The sequence below is a fragment of the Manduca sexta genome, chromosome 8 (genome assembly GCF_014839805.1).
Source record: "Manduca sexta isolate Smith_Timp_Sample1 chromosome 8, JHU_Msex_v1.0, whole genome shotgun sequence".
Classification (NCBI taxonomy): domain Eukaryota; kingdom Metazoa; phylum Arthropoda; class Insecta; order Lepidoptera; family Sphingidae; genus Manduca; species Manduca sexta.
Window position 1 is genome coordinate 12,973,411 of NC_051122.1, and position 17,322 is coordinate 12,990,732.

The 17,322-nt window shown below is 35.5% G+C and overlaps 2 protein-coding genes across 7 annotated transcripts in view; one reads left to right on the plus strand and one right to left on the minus strand.

Annotated features, from left to right (window-relative positions):
- LOC115446338 (sorting nexin-27) overlaps positions 1-565 on the minus strand; it is a 31,738-nt gene extending 31,173 nt beyond the window's left edge. The window contains exon 1 of one of the 2 annotated variants that reach the window (XM_037436482.1): positions 231-565. In XM_037436482.1, coding sequence (XP_037292379.1) covers positions 231-499 — 269 coding nt within the window. In that variant the 5' untranslated portion in view covers positions 500-565. The remainder of the gene's footprint in view (positions 1-230) is intronic. The other variant, XM_037436483.1, reaches the window with a different exon arrangement.
- Positions 566-829: 264 nt separating this feature from the next.
- The window catches only part of LOC115446341 (ATP-dependent Clp protease ATP-binding subunit clpX-like, mitochondrial), a 48,213-nt gene continuing 31,720 nt past the window's right edge, over positions 830-17,322 (plus strand). For all 5 annotated transcript variants that reach the window (XR_005111996.1, XM_037436481.1, XM_037436480.1 and 2 more), the window contains exons 1-3: positions 830-1,276; positions 15,286-15,420; positions 16,795-17,011. Coding sequence is in view for 4 of the 5 variants with exons in the window: in XM_037436481.1 (XP_037292378.1) it covers positions 1,204-1,276; positions 15,286-15,420; positions 16,795-17,011 (425 nt within the window). In the remaining variant the exon portion in view is untranslated. The remainder of the gene's footprint in view (positions 1,277-15,285; positions 15,421-16,794; positions 17,012-17,322) is intronic.

Sequence of the window (17,322 nt, forward strand, 5' to 3'; positions counted from 1 at the left end):
TACCACTCGATTTGCAAAAGAAACAAGTTTTGAATGAATCATCAGATATTATGTAAATGTGACAGTTAGTAGGTGAAGCACGTCGTCACTTCTAGAAGTTGCATTAGCCGTTGCAACACGGAAAACATATGTCTTCGTGGGAAATGCGTTGCTAAGTGCAGTACTTCCTAGGAACCAATAAGAAACTAATTTGAGTAAAGTTGTAAGAGATTATGTAGCTATTTACTTACACTTCAAGTATCCGGTCCCCTTTCCTGATGCCGGCTTGTTCCGCCGCGCCATTCTCCAACACCGCGCTGACGTGCTGAAGAGGAGCATAAAGCTCGCCGTTGATCGATCTCAACTGCCCACCCTCAGACACTTGTCCACGCACGTTGAAACCGAACCCGGTCTCAGTTTTGTAGATGGTAACGCGACGCGGCCCATTACTAGCCACTGCATCTTTATTGGTTTTCTCCGTTCTGATAATACTGTTATTATCCGATTCTGTCTCGGCCATTTTGAACAATTTTCATTTTTCACCACAGACAAGACAAAATATTTTTGTTTTGTTTGACGTTCACTTCCTGGGTTACCATTATTTGGATCAGGAATAGTGCATTGTTCTATGTAAGATTTTGAACCTCTTTTTAACTACTTTTCGTTATTGATAATATCGTAAAATATAAATACCTTTTACTAGGTATTTATTCTATTACTTTCTTTAGAAAATATAGAAGCTATATTAATTGTTGTGTTATTTCATGAATAAAACTAGTGACATCTAGTATCAATTGCCTATTAACTTTCCGTTTTATCGTTAAAACAGTACCAAAGTTTACCAAAATAACCTGTAGAGAGCGGTAGTCTCGAAACAACGTGGTACAATAATTTCATTTTCTTTCACATCAAAATCAGCTGTGAACATCAGTATGGCCGCTCCATTAACTATTAAATAAAATTGTTTTTGTAATATCATCCAATATAAAAAAATAGTAAAGTGCAGTTTTCGTACTTACACCGTATATTTGTATATTTGCGAACAGTGTTGATGTTGACTAAAAGTGTTGCGTCATGACAGAGACCTCTCACTGACAAACAAATACAATAAAAATTGCGACTCGCTTTATTGAAGCAACTTTGTAATTTCTTTAGCTCGTGTGCCGTTTCAGTCGTTCGGTCGGTGGCCCATGTTATATTTGAAGAAAATTCGATCGGTTTATAATGAGTAGTGTCAGGTTGAGTTTCGTGTCCGTGGGCAGGCTAGCTGTTAGAAGAAATCCTCAGTTGACATCAGGTAAGTGCTGGTCTGTGTTATGTTGTTTTTTTTTCTATTGGCGACAATCCAGAGTTATATCGCCGCGTCATACGATTCACGTAGTGCGTATTAAGATGTTTGATAACAATGTACATTAAACGTTTTATTGTATTAGCCTATGGCGCAAGTTACGGCGCGTGTTAGTAACATTGTTGCGCGGTTTTCCTTACTAATCTAAGCTGATGGACTCAAGGTGAGCGCCCCGGCAAGGTCACGGGCGCCTTAGCTGTGATTTTAACATTAAAATTGATGAGTATTCAAGTTTTTTTTTGTAATAATTTAGTAAACAATGAAGATGTTATCACCAAAGATGTTGTTGAAGATATGATAATATTGTTTATTATTACCATTCACGGCACATCATACATACAAAGAAATTATCAGCATACGTGATTTTAATATCTACTGGGCATTGTGTGATGAAATGAAAATCTTTTGTCTCTAATCCAATAAGAATTTATGATACTATATGTATGTAGATTCTATGCAGGTTCTTGACAAACATCAAATATTCAATAATTATGTAACATGAATTAATATTCTATTTAAATTTAGCCTTTCTTGATCTCCTTATAAGAAGCTATTAATGGCCTAGGTCGAAATGACCTTTGGAAGTATATGAAAAAAAAAAATGTTCCTTAAGTTTTCAAATACTTAATTTTGAGCATGATAAACCAGTTCAACCACTTATAAACATGAATGTTCTGTTCCATAACGTGATAGAGGTGCGATTAACACCATATCAATAATATAATATAATAAAACCATCCCTGTATTATACTTTGTCCCACTGCTGGGCATGCATGTCCTCTACTACTTAAATGGATTAGGCCTTAGTTCACCACTCTGGCCAAGTATGGATTAGTAGACTTCACATACCCTCAAAATTCTGATGAAAATTTCTCAGGTATGCAAGTTCCCTTACTATATTTTTCTTCATTGTTAACGCAAGCGATAATTAGGCTATTGCTTCCTTTATTGCCATATCTGTCAAAAATGCTGGAATTCAGGCTAATGTTTGCCAAGAAGATTCAAACCACAGTTCTTAGAGTGGTATTGTACTGTGCAGAGACAATAAGTCTATCCCACTGAGTAATACACCGCTAAACTAATAATCATAAATTTTTCATTGCTTATAATATTCATGAACAAAATATAGGGTACATTTGTCATTTTATATCTTAAGAGCTGTTTTCATGCAGTTAAATATCTTTTTATTGGCTGGCACAGTAAATCAGTTGTTAACTGTTACTTTCATCTGTTTAGAAATAATTGCTTTCACAATCTGCTGTTGCTGCCTAAAGTTATAGTATGATTTAATGTTTACTGCTTATTCTACAAACAATTATATTGTTTATTCCATTTCAATACTAGACCAAACATCTCTCTTTTTAAGATGTAGCTATACACTATGCTAAGTCAATTTTTGGCAAATTTCGGTAAAAAAGCAAAATTATTATTTCGCTATCTTGTATAAGCTTACAAAATCTCTTTTTTTTGCTATAAAATGAAGAATTCTTAAATTACATAAAACCCTCATTAAGAAAACCCTAGTATTATAAAATTTATCTTATTTTTGACTTTAAACATCTCTCCTGTAAATTTGACATTTTCAAGTAAGTATAGTGTTAATTGCAGCCGTCGATTTATTTGTAACTAAACATATCATAAATTTAGCATGGAAACAAGTTAAAATTAATCTAAATTTATTTAGCGTATTCTTTACTTTTACAAATATTTCGCATTGAATAAAAATGTCAGTCATGATAATGATGTTGAAAACATTGTGGTATTTGTATAAATTAACACTCTGTAAGAATTTCAAATGATACTAGCCAAAGTTGTGGAAAACAAGCATACTGCAAACCCTTTCCTGAAAGAAATCCTAAGGTCCATACAATAAATATAATTGTTTAGATTAATATGGCAATAAAATATCATGTTTTAAATTACAGTTAATTTGATTTATTTCAATCCAAGTTTCATATGTGATAACATATTGTTGTTTTAACATGTTGTAGCAACGGTTTTGTCTATAAAAGTTTATAAATTAGTAATTACATTAATATATTTTCAAATAAACAATATAAAGATGCACTGGAAATAAGTATGAGTAAATAGACTTCAGGCTCAATCAGTCCAAAATACTGTTATATAATGCATTAGTATGTAGTGTACTAGAATTTGGTAGCGTTACTAATTGTTTAAACTCATTCCCAACATATTGAATCTCTTCAGCAACATTTCACAAGACACCTAACATACAACATCCCTGAGCTCAACAATAGATGTTCCTACCAGGAATTCTCAAAATGAATTCCCTTTCCCAGCAAAGACGGGTGATAGATATTCTCTTCCTTAGAAATGTCCTAAACAGTTAATCATGTTCAATCTCCTGGAATGCATTTAGTTCAATATTCCTAGACGCAACGCCCGTATTAAACATAACAATATATTCAAACTACGGCAATACAAAACTAAGGGAGAATCTCGCCATTTGCAAGATTCATTTCCACCTACAATACTTGGCATAAAATCGTCGATTTAGACATAATATTTCACAATAGCTCATTGTCAATCAAGAACAAACTTCTTTTTCTATTTTTTTTTTCGGATTCATAATTTAAAAATTTAACCTTAATGGTAACTTTTATTGTAATTCTAATTTTGACCTTAATATTACTGCTAATTTTATTTTTATTGTTTACTATAATTCTGATTATAATAATTTTAATTGTAGACATAATTGTAATTATAATTTATGATTGTTATTGTATTTATTATTTCTGTGCAATTTCTTTATTGGGTCACTATTGTCATTATTCCATTTTACCATTCGGATTTGGTACTTCAGATTATTTATAATATTTTATACTTAATAAACTTAATTTGATATTAGATGTTAATAGACTCATATGAATGTTGTGCATCTCTGTTAGAAATATAAATGCTAGCTAATAAGGGTATACAATTATTTCTAATTTCAATATAAGTGTTTATATTGTTGACATGTCTTATAAATAAATAAACATCCTATGATATGAATAAAGATGATATTGTGATGTTATGTGTGCTGTAAATTATGGATTAAATAACAGTAATAACTACCTAATATGGAAAAGGTCACACTGAACTGCCATTATTTACATATGTTTAATTTTTTTACTAAATGTAAATATCTCAATGTGTTACAACTAACAATTCAATGTGTTATGTATGCAAGAATACATAATGTTAGCATGTAGGAAACATTTGACTTTTCTCAATGATGTCTTTAAGACAACCTCTCTTATTTACTCAAAAATGTTCTTAAATTGACATTTTGAGTAAACAATTTTCATTATGTGTATTATATAACTGTATATATTTTGCACTGTGTGGCAACAAAATAGAAACATGAAAGCATAAAAAAAATATTTATAACAATAGGAATGCATTTAGTATTCCACTCCTTAAAATATGACAAATACAAATCTCACACTTGCGCATTTCCAAAGATATTTTGTTTTTGTATGTGTTGATAATATTATAACAGAAAAAAGTCTAATGAATTAGGTCCAAAAAAATAAAAACATAATTATTGCTATACATTCATCAACCAAAACTAAAAATAGACTTATGTAGCAACAAATGCAAGAAATGCTGGCAACTGCCAACACCTAAAATATCTCATTCATATCGACTTCATACCTATTTTCATTTACAAAGTTAATTATATCTCCTTACCTTTAATTTGCTTATTAACAGGAATAAAACATTTGTAGAAACATATAAACTTCGACATTGTCTTAAGTTTAATTCGAATTATTTTATCGATCCGAAATCTAGATCAATGCTTATGCACTAAAATAGGTTCAATATCCCATGGTTTTAGAAAGTCTAGATTTGTGCAATAGCTGTTCGACATTCAGTGATTTAGCTTAATTATGGGCTGGTTTCATGTATAATACTTCAACTACCTAATTATAATTATTCAGTATAATGAGTTTTTTCGAACATGTAATGGGTACAGGTTACTGACCAGCTGTGAGGTTAATATTTATCAAGTCTTTGAAATAAAAATTCACGAAAAACAATGAAATAAGCAAAATAAATGTAATGTTATTTACATGTTAAATACACTCACGCGTTTTTAAGACGCTACTAGTACACCCACTTTTTGTCTGTTTACTCCGTCCCATGGCGTAATAGGGGGCGAGACTATCTCCGTATCAAACACAAAATCGGACACTAGACCTCCGGGGGTCCACAATTCGTAAGCGACACCACGAACGTTTATCTGGTTTGATAGTAAAGAACTAAAAAAAAAGGCTTGACTTCACCTATCAATGTAGGCAGATAATATTGATAGGGGTCGTAAGAGGCACGGTGACCCAACATAACGCCCCGTGATGGCTGCACATTCCCCGTTAAAGATAAAAAAAAGTCCACCGGAACCAGCAAAATCGCGAAAGTGGTATATGAGAAAAAATAATTGGGAACCTCTGCATTAGATTGATACTGAATAGAAAAAACCAATATGACTGCCGGTACCGGGATTCCAACCGGAGACCTAAGCGCAGTATTCCTCCCCCACACGCAGTCCAACTACGCCCCCGAAGCTACCACATTTGGTATAGTAACATTATAAATTGAAGAAACGAAGTAGTCACAAATTATGTAAAAATATCTCTAAACTAATTAGCTTGACCTCTTCTCTAGTGCGTCATCGTATGCAAAAGAGGAAAATGTAATTAATCGTCTGTCATGATTTTTTATGCCATAATAAGAATAATGAGCAAATCACTTTCCATGGTGAGCGCCACGGATGCCTTTATAGTATAAGCAGTAGCAAGAGACCGAGATTAAATTTCATAACAATATTCATGTTTCATTGCATGGTCATCCTGAAAAAATATGTCAAATCTCATAACGCTCAATATATACACAAATAATAGTGGGTTCCACTTTGAGAGTTATTACTCAAAACAAATCTCAACTCATGTCCATCTCAGATCCATCATCTTTCACATATCTATGTATGTATGTCAATTTTTTTTTAAGATTCGTGCCTGTCTAGTCCTCTGTGACTGCCGCTGCACCAACAAGGTGATAATTGCTATAATTTCAACTCCAACGCAATAAATACGTCAACAGTGACGCGTGCGCATACTCTAACAAGTTCATTGACATAACATATACATGATGATTAACTATATTGATAGGTATATAATTACGTTAAAATTTTTATTATTGCTAGTGTAGGAGCGAAACTGACTGTCAATGAAGCGTGGGTTTTTGATTGCACGGCCCAGTGCAGTATTTTAATTCGATGTTCTGAAAGGCGTTTCTCTAATTTTAAGGGCGGTCGTGACGTTTGCCAAAACATCTTCCCAGTGCTTATTTGTCCAGTCGACAAATTTGCAGAAAATTTTATAATCTAAATTTCACGTCGACTGATTATAATATTATTAAAAATAAATTGTTGGTTGGCTAACTAATCAGAAAGGCAAAGAAAAAGCGACCGCATTTCTCCTTTCGGCATTCAGTTCGACATTCAAAAAGCTTATGGAGTGCGCGTGAGTATTTGTAGTTACTTACCTTAAGGAGATAGATCTACCCATTTCTGACTCTATCAAGAAGATAAGTTTAAGACGAAGATCGCGTAGAAAAGCATTACCAATATTAAACTTAAAAGAATGCCACCAGACGCACCAACCACGACGATTTTGTGTTTAATTGTTTGTTATGGGTAATAAAGGCCGAATATTAAGCAGTAGACACAGTTTACTTCCCCGTAGAGCGGAACGACCCAAAAAGTTCGACATTAGTATTTATTATAATTAAATTGGAGACATAAGGGGTCGTATTCTTGGTTCTAAGTCGATTTTCAAAGATTAGTCATTTGCAGGACCGTGTCTAAGGTGATTAGGCATATTGCATCGAGCAAGCCTGGTTTTTTCTCGCGGGAATTAAGGGCTTTATTCCATAAGATGGCGTAGAGTTGGTGGTTAATTATGACACACCGGCTACGATTTCCTAGATTGAAGAAAGAGCGTACTCCTCTTAAATACATTGATTTTTGTTAGTTATACGCTGAGTGTTAATTCTGCTCCCCAGCATACCCATGCAAATTTAGACATGAACATGCCAATTATTGTATAATTTGGATATAAGTCCTAATAGCTTGTAAATCCGTTGTAGTCTTGGCTTTAACTTTTATAATATGTATACTTACCATGAACGTGGCGACGATAAAGATCTACTGAGGCGTCTTTACTGTCACACACAAAACCAATGTTAAACCACAGTTATGCTAAAGCGTTCTGGATTGTAAGATGGTCTCCATATTCTCTTGTACTAGAACTGAATAGAACCACATAATATTCTGTTCAACTTATTAAATAACCAATTTCATAAGTTAGAAACGTATTTTTTCGTACAATAATGTTCATTTCACACTTTCCTACGCCGCGGTTTTAATTTTTGACACGGCTCGTTGGCCGCTCGGTGCGGTTGGTGTTCAATCTTTGTTTTTTTCTCATGGTTACGTGTTGAAATTATTTGCAACAGGAAGGGCACGGCTGGTGTTGCAACACAGCTCAAAGACGGAAACTGGAGCTGTGAAAGTAAATAGCCCTGTATTAAAGTGTCTTTGCTAGGCATAAGCGGTAGAGTGCTTAGCTGGGGTTAAGGGTCATGCATATTATATCTTTTCGAGGAGCTGACGCGTAAACTAAGAGCTCTTGATGAGGCTTTCCAACCTTCCAAGTGGCTAGACTATTTACTGACTACTTATAGATTTTTTTGCAGATTCGAAATTCTGCTACATAGTCGGTACTGGCGCGCTTCTTAATAAATGCATTATGTGCAGCTTTATATATATTTCGTCCACCATTCTAGTTCAATGCGGTTTAATGCCCGTCACATACATTTTAAATTATTAAGGAGAACTCTCATATTAAATTCCCTCTAGACGATTTCCCTTTTCGTTAAAGTAAATTATTAACTCGCACGTTACTTGAAAAATGCCTTACCCTGGAATCAAATCAGATATCTTCAGTCTGAGTAGGAAGGAGTTTAAACCTTAGCTCTTATTAAACAAGAAACTTTGTATAAAGGCGGCAATGATACTGCAAGGCGCTGGGATGAGTTGTTTTAACTAATTAACAATGTTAACAATGAACATTTGTATTTCAAAGCCTCAGCGAGCGAAATTCAACACTAGAATAAATTTTATCATTCACATGCAACACATTTGAAACTACAATTTTTTTACTGAAATCTATAACGTATTTGGACTTCACATCAAAATTACGATTTAGAGATCTATCACAAAATAATCTATTCCAATTTTATGAGCCGATAGTCTTTAGATTTTTTTAATATTGTTAATATCTGGGCCGGTTGCGCGTATTACGTAACTTTCCCAATTCTAGCTTCTCTTTTTTATCCAAAATTGGCTATTATACCTCCACGTAGTTTCATTTCAATATCTCAACCCATTGGAGCCTGCTTTTTTACAATAAAGGCCTATTCAAATTCTGAATCATTTCATCTAAATATATTGTAAGCGCGAAGAAAGTGAAAATGCAATACACAAGATGCAAGTTACGCAACGAGTTACTTTCACTTCTATCATAATCTAGATAAAGGCTAGGTCCGAACGCATTGTGGCGAATGCTGTTTATGCTAGACATAACTGATTTCCTAGCTAGATTAACATAAGATAATTTCACGCTTTTTATCTGAGATGTTAAGTAGAAACGTAAGTACAACCACAAAATCTACCACCAATTGGAAAAATTACAATCTCAAAATTCGGTCAGTGTTTTTGGAAACAATAGATATTTAAATAACATCATTTTGTCCTTCATTGTACTACCTGATACTTGATACTGATGTTTGATAGGAAATAAGAGTATATATAGAGGTCTTTGTCCTGAAGTGGGTAAAGCAACAAAAAATCAACGACTTTAAAGTGCCACATTATCTTCAATATGTTTTATTGTAAAAGGTTGAGACTTGCGAGCTATAATTTGGTTACACTTTATAAATTTGTATCGTTAACCGGTCAGGAGCTTGCGCTTTAATTTGTAAAATAAATCTTAGGAAGTCCTTTCGCTTTTCGAAGGATAAATACAACCTTCATACTTGGAGTTGAGCTTTGACGTGAGTTGCTGCCTCTTCCTGACACCTTTTTCCTAAATTCCTGGTATAACTTGACAGTTGATCGACAGCCGCATTCATTGCGTGTTTTCACATCTGTGAAGGTATGAAGGTACGAATCTAAAGAAAATTATGAATAAGACCTATCCTGTAAGAAAATCGTGTGTAAAACTAAGTTTCTAGGGACATCAGTTTAAATTGAGCGTTGTCTATAAGTCAATTCGTGCTAAAAAGTATATTAAGGAGACTATAGAGGGATGGCTAGTTCATCTTTCAACATTCAACTTCACAAAACCTGTCATACCATGGGTTGGAAGTAAAGCTTCACAAAACTTATACGACATAAAATATACTAAACAAAGTCTACTGAAAAAACGATCGCCTGACTACCACTCTTATTTCACCGCATCAAATGTACAATCCATTTATCCAACGAAGGTAACAATCGAACGAACGTAAGCTATTTCAAAGCTGGAATGCTACGAGTGGATCCTTAGAGGCCGTTGCAAGTGTGACCTACTGGCGGACGCCTTGACACACTGCCGGCCTCTTTGTTCCACCCACCTGCCTTTTGTATTATTATATTACTGGTTTGTATTATTATTTTGGACGAATGACCTCGTTGTGTAGATTAATTCGGTAATAATTGAATACTTTCTAGGACGTTAAACGGAGCCATAGTTATGCTCCAAATTTTAAAAACCTTGTTTGTCCCACACTGCTTTTCATCTCGATGTTGCACATGCGCAGTGCGTTCGTTGATTCAGCGGCTACGTTTAGTTGCCCGATGCCTCCCGAGCGGTACAGTTACTATAGTAACCCTAAAAATATTGAAAATACTACATTTGTAAGGGTAAATACGTTTCTACATGTATCGATCAACGCCATTGGTATTAAATACCACAGTAAACCCACGAGTCAACTCGCTGTTACAATGTTATCGGCAGACGGCAGACACCATATTCTTATTCCTATTTTCTAATCTCACTTTAGTCCCGTTCGGATAATTTTATCATATGCATGCTACATTTGCTTATGGCATATGGACCATAGGAAGATTTAATAGGTGATCACTTACTCGATTACTGACCTGTGTACTAACACAACTACAATAATAAATAAAATCAAAGGATTATCTTCTATGATAAGACAAAATTAATAAAACATAAAATCTAAATCACTGTCGAAATAAAAAACGAACGGGCACTAAAATCAACATCAGAATCACATTATTCTCGAAACGTATCGAATTCTCATTAGTTTTACAAATAGTCGATGGAATCTCACGCGATGCAGTTTAAAACTCGTCATGGACGTAATATAATGTCAAGGTCCAACCCTGTTTACCTACAGAGGGTCTTTGAACTACATTGGCCGGTTTAATGGACGTTTTTTTATCGAAAGGATAAACTTGTACTCATTTTAAACACACATGCATACATACATTAAACTATAGAGTGCACACACTCTCGCATTTTATTCCTACTATCTGCCAAGTGTATTCCGTCCCATGATGTGATAGGGGGCGACTCTATTGCTATATCGGGTATAAATTGCGGATGACGGGCTGACTGAGTAGAAAAACTCAATATCACTTTGTCCGACCTGGGTGTCGAATTTGAAACCTCAGTATTACAGTGGAACCGAACTGTACCAAGGCAGATAAGCATACTGTTTTTTATATCAAAAACAGTCGGCTTACTTAACCATAGATTACCACCGGCGAAAACCAACTACGCGGTCAGAGAAATTGTGGATGAGTTACCAACAGTTGATGACGATAGGGAACGTGCTCATGATTCTCACTGGCAATATGAAACGCAATAGCTGGTGGCACTTCACGTTGCTTTATGTAACTCAGTGGTGCGCAGTCAAAAAGGAAAAAAAGTACAGCATGGCTCCCACAAAAACTTTCACTATACATCATTTTGTCATACTAACATCGTAGCATTAATATCAATTCATCATCGCGTGCCCCTAATGAAAAAAGTTGTGATTATTGAACATACAAAATATTCGTAAATTGTTCAGAGAATGCCAACAAAAACACGTTCGGTTAATATTTAACCATTAACCTTGCTGGTAAAGTAACAAATCGCTTGCACTCGAGTTAATGGCGATTGCATCATTGAGACGCCAATTACAGTTAAAATTATTGGAATGATAAATTCAGAAGTTATGATAGTAAACCATAGATGTTAAAAGGTAACCAGGTTATTCTTGCGGGAGATAGCTTAGGTAAAACAGCTTTGTACATGTCGGTAACTTGCAATGTGCAAGCGATATGTACCATTGAAGAACACTGTCAGCAAAATTATTTAGCATTATGAGGCGTCTACCTTAAACTATGCCACGTATGTAAAAAAAGTAGCTTAACTATGCGAGCCAAGCTGAAGTAAGTTTAGTTGGGGGTGGACGATCGACTTTAGAGTCCTATATCTCATGTGAAGGTGACAAGTTGAATGCAGTGCTTTGTAATCGTTACTGTTTATGGACACCGACAGAAAGCGACTCGTTCGTCTCGTTAGCTTACAAAAGGGACTATCGCTACTCGTCAGTTGCATTTACAACAGACATTTCTACGCGGAGTTTGTTATGAATTTTCAGAGTATTGTGCGCGGTTCTCATAACTCACGGAGACAATGGAACGATTGTCGGTTTCTCAACCGCTGCACCATTGTTTTTTTGCATTTCACTCTAATTGAACGTTGTTGGTAGGGTATCTCACTTTCTTGGTTATAGATTAGTGGTAGAGGTAAAAAGAAATATCAGTAGACCAGTGGTGAAGGGTCTATATAACCTGATTCGTGCCAGCTCCCCTTTATGTAGAATTTATATACATTTTAATTATTATTACCATTTGTAGACAGCATTCATACTTGTACCTACATGTTGTATCGGGTTCCCTTTAAGAAAATTGCACCACTGGAGTAGATCATAGGTGATACGTGAGGACAACCCAGGTATTATTTTGGTGCTCAGAGCAAAACGTGAATATCTTATGATTATGAACTGGCATAATATGTCCAGAAATTGATAATATTTACGAATTGAATGATGATAACGTAATGGATTCTTTATTTAGTTCACGCTGGCTGTGAACTCATAAAGATCGGTTGATTTTTTTTTCTTTTAGTTAAGCGAATAGTTGATTTTGAATTCTCAATAAGACTGATAAATTTATGTTCATCTTGACATTATAGGAGACGCTCAGTACATACTCGTGGTCTTCTCGGAATCCTTGGATGTTTTCCAATAATTTGCAACTTAAGGAAAATCAAAAAGAAAAATATAAAAAAATGGAAACAATAGATGTAAAATGTTTTTATGACTTTAACGCGCTGAATACTTATCCATTGAACTGATGTGGTTTTATTCTCTTTTGGAATAAGTAGTGTCATGTATTCCATTTCATAGCAGCCTGGTGACAGGTATTGGAACATCTGAAAGTAAAAGTTAAACAGCGCTCGGGACCATCCATAATTTCCTATAACGGCATTACTCGAATGATCAAGGCGAAGCTATAATTTTACAACTACATACATTCAATTAAGGTAAATATAAAAAAAAAACAACTATTTAGGACATTAAGCCATTGCACAACGATTCACTAGATACCATTAACGCTAAACATGTTTGAAATGACAGTCATTGTCAACTAAATACTAATAGATGACAGTGACAGCACGATGTTTGGAATGTATTTAACACTAATTGCAATTAGTGATTCGTGCAATTCAACTAAAGCAATTGCTGACAGCATTATGTATATACCTATATCCTATTGTGGCCACTCAATTGCACGTGAAATTTTTGAGATTGTGTTTTCGGCTATTTTTATATGGACATGGTGAAGTGTCTCTTTTGCACGGAGTAGGTTCCAGATGTTGTCGACTAATGATAGATGATTTTTTCCCACCAGTTGCCACAATTATGCCGGCATCTTTGAAGCCAGGCTGATCTCGGAAGCTGATATTTCGATAATGTTAGGCATTAACATTACTGTCCCCACAATAACATAATTATCGATTCACCAATGACCTTTAACGAAATAAATTATGATTGACATTTGATCAAGCGGGTCGATAATTCCGTCTTAAGTCCAATGCTACCTGGCTGTCTTCTTAATTTGTGTTCACGCAAATGCGCGTATGTCGAAAATAACATTACCACTAACTATATTTAATCAACTGTTTAATCTTTGTGCAGATTTATATTGATCTTAAATAGTTGTAAGTTTGTGAATATTACGAATGAGTCGGATCCTTTACGGTAAATATTTACCACTGCTTCACAAAACACTGTAGTTGACTGTCAACTTTGGTGTTACACGTTCGGTCAGCGAGGTTGTAGAGACCCAGAAACAGTCGTTTCCAATCCGCGTTAATTCCCTTAAAACTCCCCAACGTCACGTGTGTATTCATGAGCCGTGACGAAGACTTATCTGAAGAACACTAACAAAAGCCATGTTCCATAAATAATACAAGGAAAACCAATGCAACCTTTTTTAACATGTTTTTTAATTAATATTTTTTATAGGCGAGGTTCTGAGAATTACACGAAATATACATAAATTCCGAAATGCATGTTTGTTTACATTTATTTCCTAATTTAATGTAGTATAAGGACACTACCAATCAGCCATCAATGTTCGATGTTCATACATAAACATTTATTAACAAACATTTAACCTTCTCAATGTGTAAGGTCGCCTCTTATACAATTCACGTAACTTTTAATATCGAATTAAATCATCACATTTATCACTAGTTGTGCAGCCGGTTTCGTCTGCATTGCTTTGTTTACGTTATTTCTTTTTGCATATTTTTTTTTATATGAATGGTTTAGGAACTCGTTTACCTAATGGTAAGTGATCACTGTTAATAAATATACGATTTAGCTATAGAGTCACAGAGATGTAATCCCCTTATAAAGTATTTATCAGTCTTTTTTTGAACGTTTCTAAACGGTTATCTGGAATTACTGTAATTCTAGTTCTACAAAGACAAACCTTGTTTTCAAAACGAAAAAAATCCTGTGAAAGTCACATTGAAACATCGTCGATCCAGGTGATATAGGCTTTCCAAATTGTTGATATATTACTCATATGACTATACTGCAGTTTCGCTACGATTTGTGTGAAAATCCGTTCGGTCGATTCTACACGACGTGCGAATTTAACAAACAGACGTTTTATCGACTCAACATTTGATATCGCTTAAATTATAATTGACCATGAATAAAACATGAATTGTTCTGTGAAGGTGTCGGACGTCCGGTATTCTAGAATCTGAGTCCTTGAATGGTTAAATAGAAGTGGTTTAACCAGTCGACTTGTAAAGGTCAATAGAGTTTAAAGTGTTGATCAATGAAACGTTTCATAAGTGGTAAAATGCATGTTTACATCAATTTGTAATGTGACTTCCAAATCCATGCATACGTGAGCAGACGAATTACCAGAGTAGGTACCCACATTTGTAAGAGCTTATTATTGGTGAATGAGATGGTGGAGAATCTAGATCCTATTGATATTATTCACTTAGTATCCACGGCAATTTGGAAAACAGGTTCTTAAAATTGAATACTATGCTCTCCTACTAAAGTTTGGACTTTATCAATGAGTATCTATAACATTTCCTTTCCTGAAACAAAAGGCCCGCTCTTTACTTTTCCTGTTGTGCGATATTTTTATCACGGTGCTGATATCTATTCCTTTGCCAAATTTCATCTTCCACTAATCTTCACAAACAATTACATTTATAGTATAAGAAGAAATCAGGATGTCTAATGTCTGATTGGCCAAACCTCATTTATTAATAGGTTTATTTTGTTCGTCGTAGGTGTCCAGTCATGTCGTTCGCTGCGGCGCGCCTGCCCACGCACGCTGCACACCTGCGCGGTGATGTGCAAGAGCCCCACCGAGCAGCCGCCAGGACCGCCGCACGCGCACACCGGCAAGGATGCTGTTAACTCAGGTAAACTGGCATAATGCCTGATACAGACCAAGCGAATCAGATATAAACACTGTTAACAGAAAACAGATCAAACGAATAACCTTTGACTGACTGACTTTGTTACTGCCTCCGTGGCATGGTTGTATTGCATCACGACCGCGCTGTGCTCTCGTGATCAAATCCCAGGTCGGGCAAAATGATATTGGGAGTCTCTACTCACTATCAACCCTGCTTCCGGAATGGTATCCGATAAATAAATGGCAGTAAGCCCAGTCCCTATTACTTATTAACTTAGCTTGCGAATGTATGTATGATACACCTTTTCCTAAAACTACTAGGTTTTGTTCGGTAGCCAGTTCCTGGAATAAGGGACAGAAGGACGATATTTGAAATGGTTTGTGCTGCCTGAAAAATAACATCATGAATCGTTTTACGCATCAAACCTGTTTATTCTTCCTTTTTTCTTTATGGGGAATATATTTTCCCACTATTTTTAATTAGTCAAAGTAACCGAGTAGAAGCAGTCAAGCCGATGAATCCATTCAGACTGGTTTCATAATTATGGGAGCTTTCAAGGCACGCAACGTATGTCGTTGGTTGACATTATAATTGAATTATTATTAGAGATTCACTGATTATCGAGCGCTATAGGTTGTTATTATCGTGGAGAAGGACGTTAAAGCGGACGGAGACCCGAGCAGAAGCTAATGGGCAGATAGCATAATAATAAAGGTGACTTTTTTCCCCGAACAGGAACATAATATCTTATGCAAATAAATTGAATACGCATATGGCCACGTAATGAAATGACATTACAATGATCACAATGCGTGAAATTGTAAATTACAGATGTACTTGAATAGTATAAATATAGTGATACGCCGCCGACCACCATGCTCGGTGTTAATGGTGTTAAATTATTGAGGAAGTTGTCGCGAACCCACTGAGATCAATTTGCCGTCTTTATTGTTCGGCAATTTATATCAATGGCACATATCCTCTTGTTTAGTAACTGGATGTAGAAAGACCTTTCTCAATTTACACAATCGCTTTGTTATAAACTACTTGTATGGAAAATAATAAAAAAAATAGTCTCATTTAGTAATCCATTGTTGGGTAGTGGGTACAGTCCTCTACGGCTGAGAGGGTGTAGGCTTAATAATAAGGGGATTCTTGGGTATGTTGGTTAATGCGAGCGTCAATTAATAAGGGATTGACACGTATCTTTACGGTTTCGAACTTACGCCATTAATCTCAACAGTGTTTCACTCTTCAGAAAGCTATCTCACCTTACTCAATTATTATTTCAACTACACTATTACAATTATATGTTACGTCACAAAGCCGCATACTTTCTATTCTATCTACACAATTAACAGACTCTTCTACCCCCAGGCTCCACATCAGGCGGCAAAAAGTCCGGCTCCGGGAACAACAACGGCGTCCTGACGTGTCCCAAATGCGGCGACCCGTGCACCCACGTGGAGACGTTCGTTAGTTCCACCAGGTTCGTGAAGTGCGACAAATGCCACCACTTCTTCGTGGTGCTCAGCGAGGTGGACACCAAGAAGAGCATCAAGGATAATGCCGACACCAAGTCTGGATTCTATAGGTGAGTTGATGCTTTAGACAAATGCTTTGGAAACTATATTTTTTATTCCATCAATTAAAACCAGATGTATTGGCCTAATAGTTGTTTTGAGAAAGGCTTTTCGAAGTATAAGATCCACTGATTATAATGTAATATAATATCATCCCTGTATTATACACTGCCCCACTGCTGAGCACGGGCCTCCTCTACTACTGAGAGGGATTAGGCCTTAGTCTACCACGCTGGCCCAGTGCGGGTTGGTAGACTTCACACACCCTCGATAACTCCTATAGAGAATTTCTCAGGTATGCAGGTTTCCTCACGACGTTATT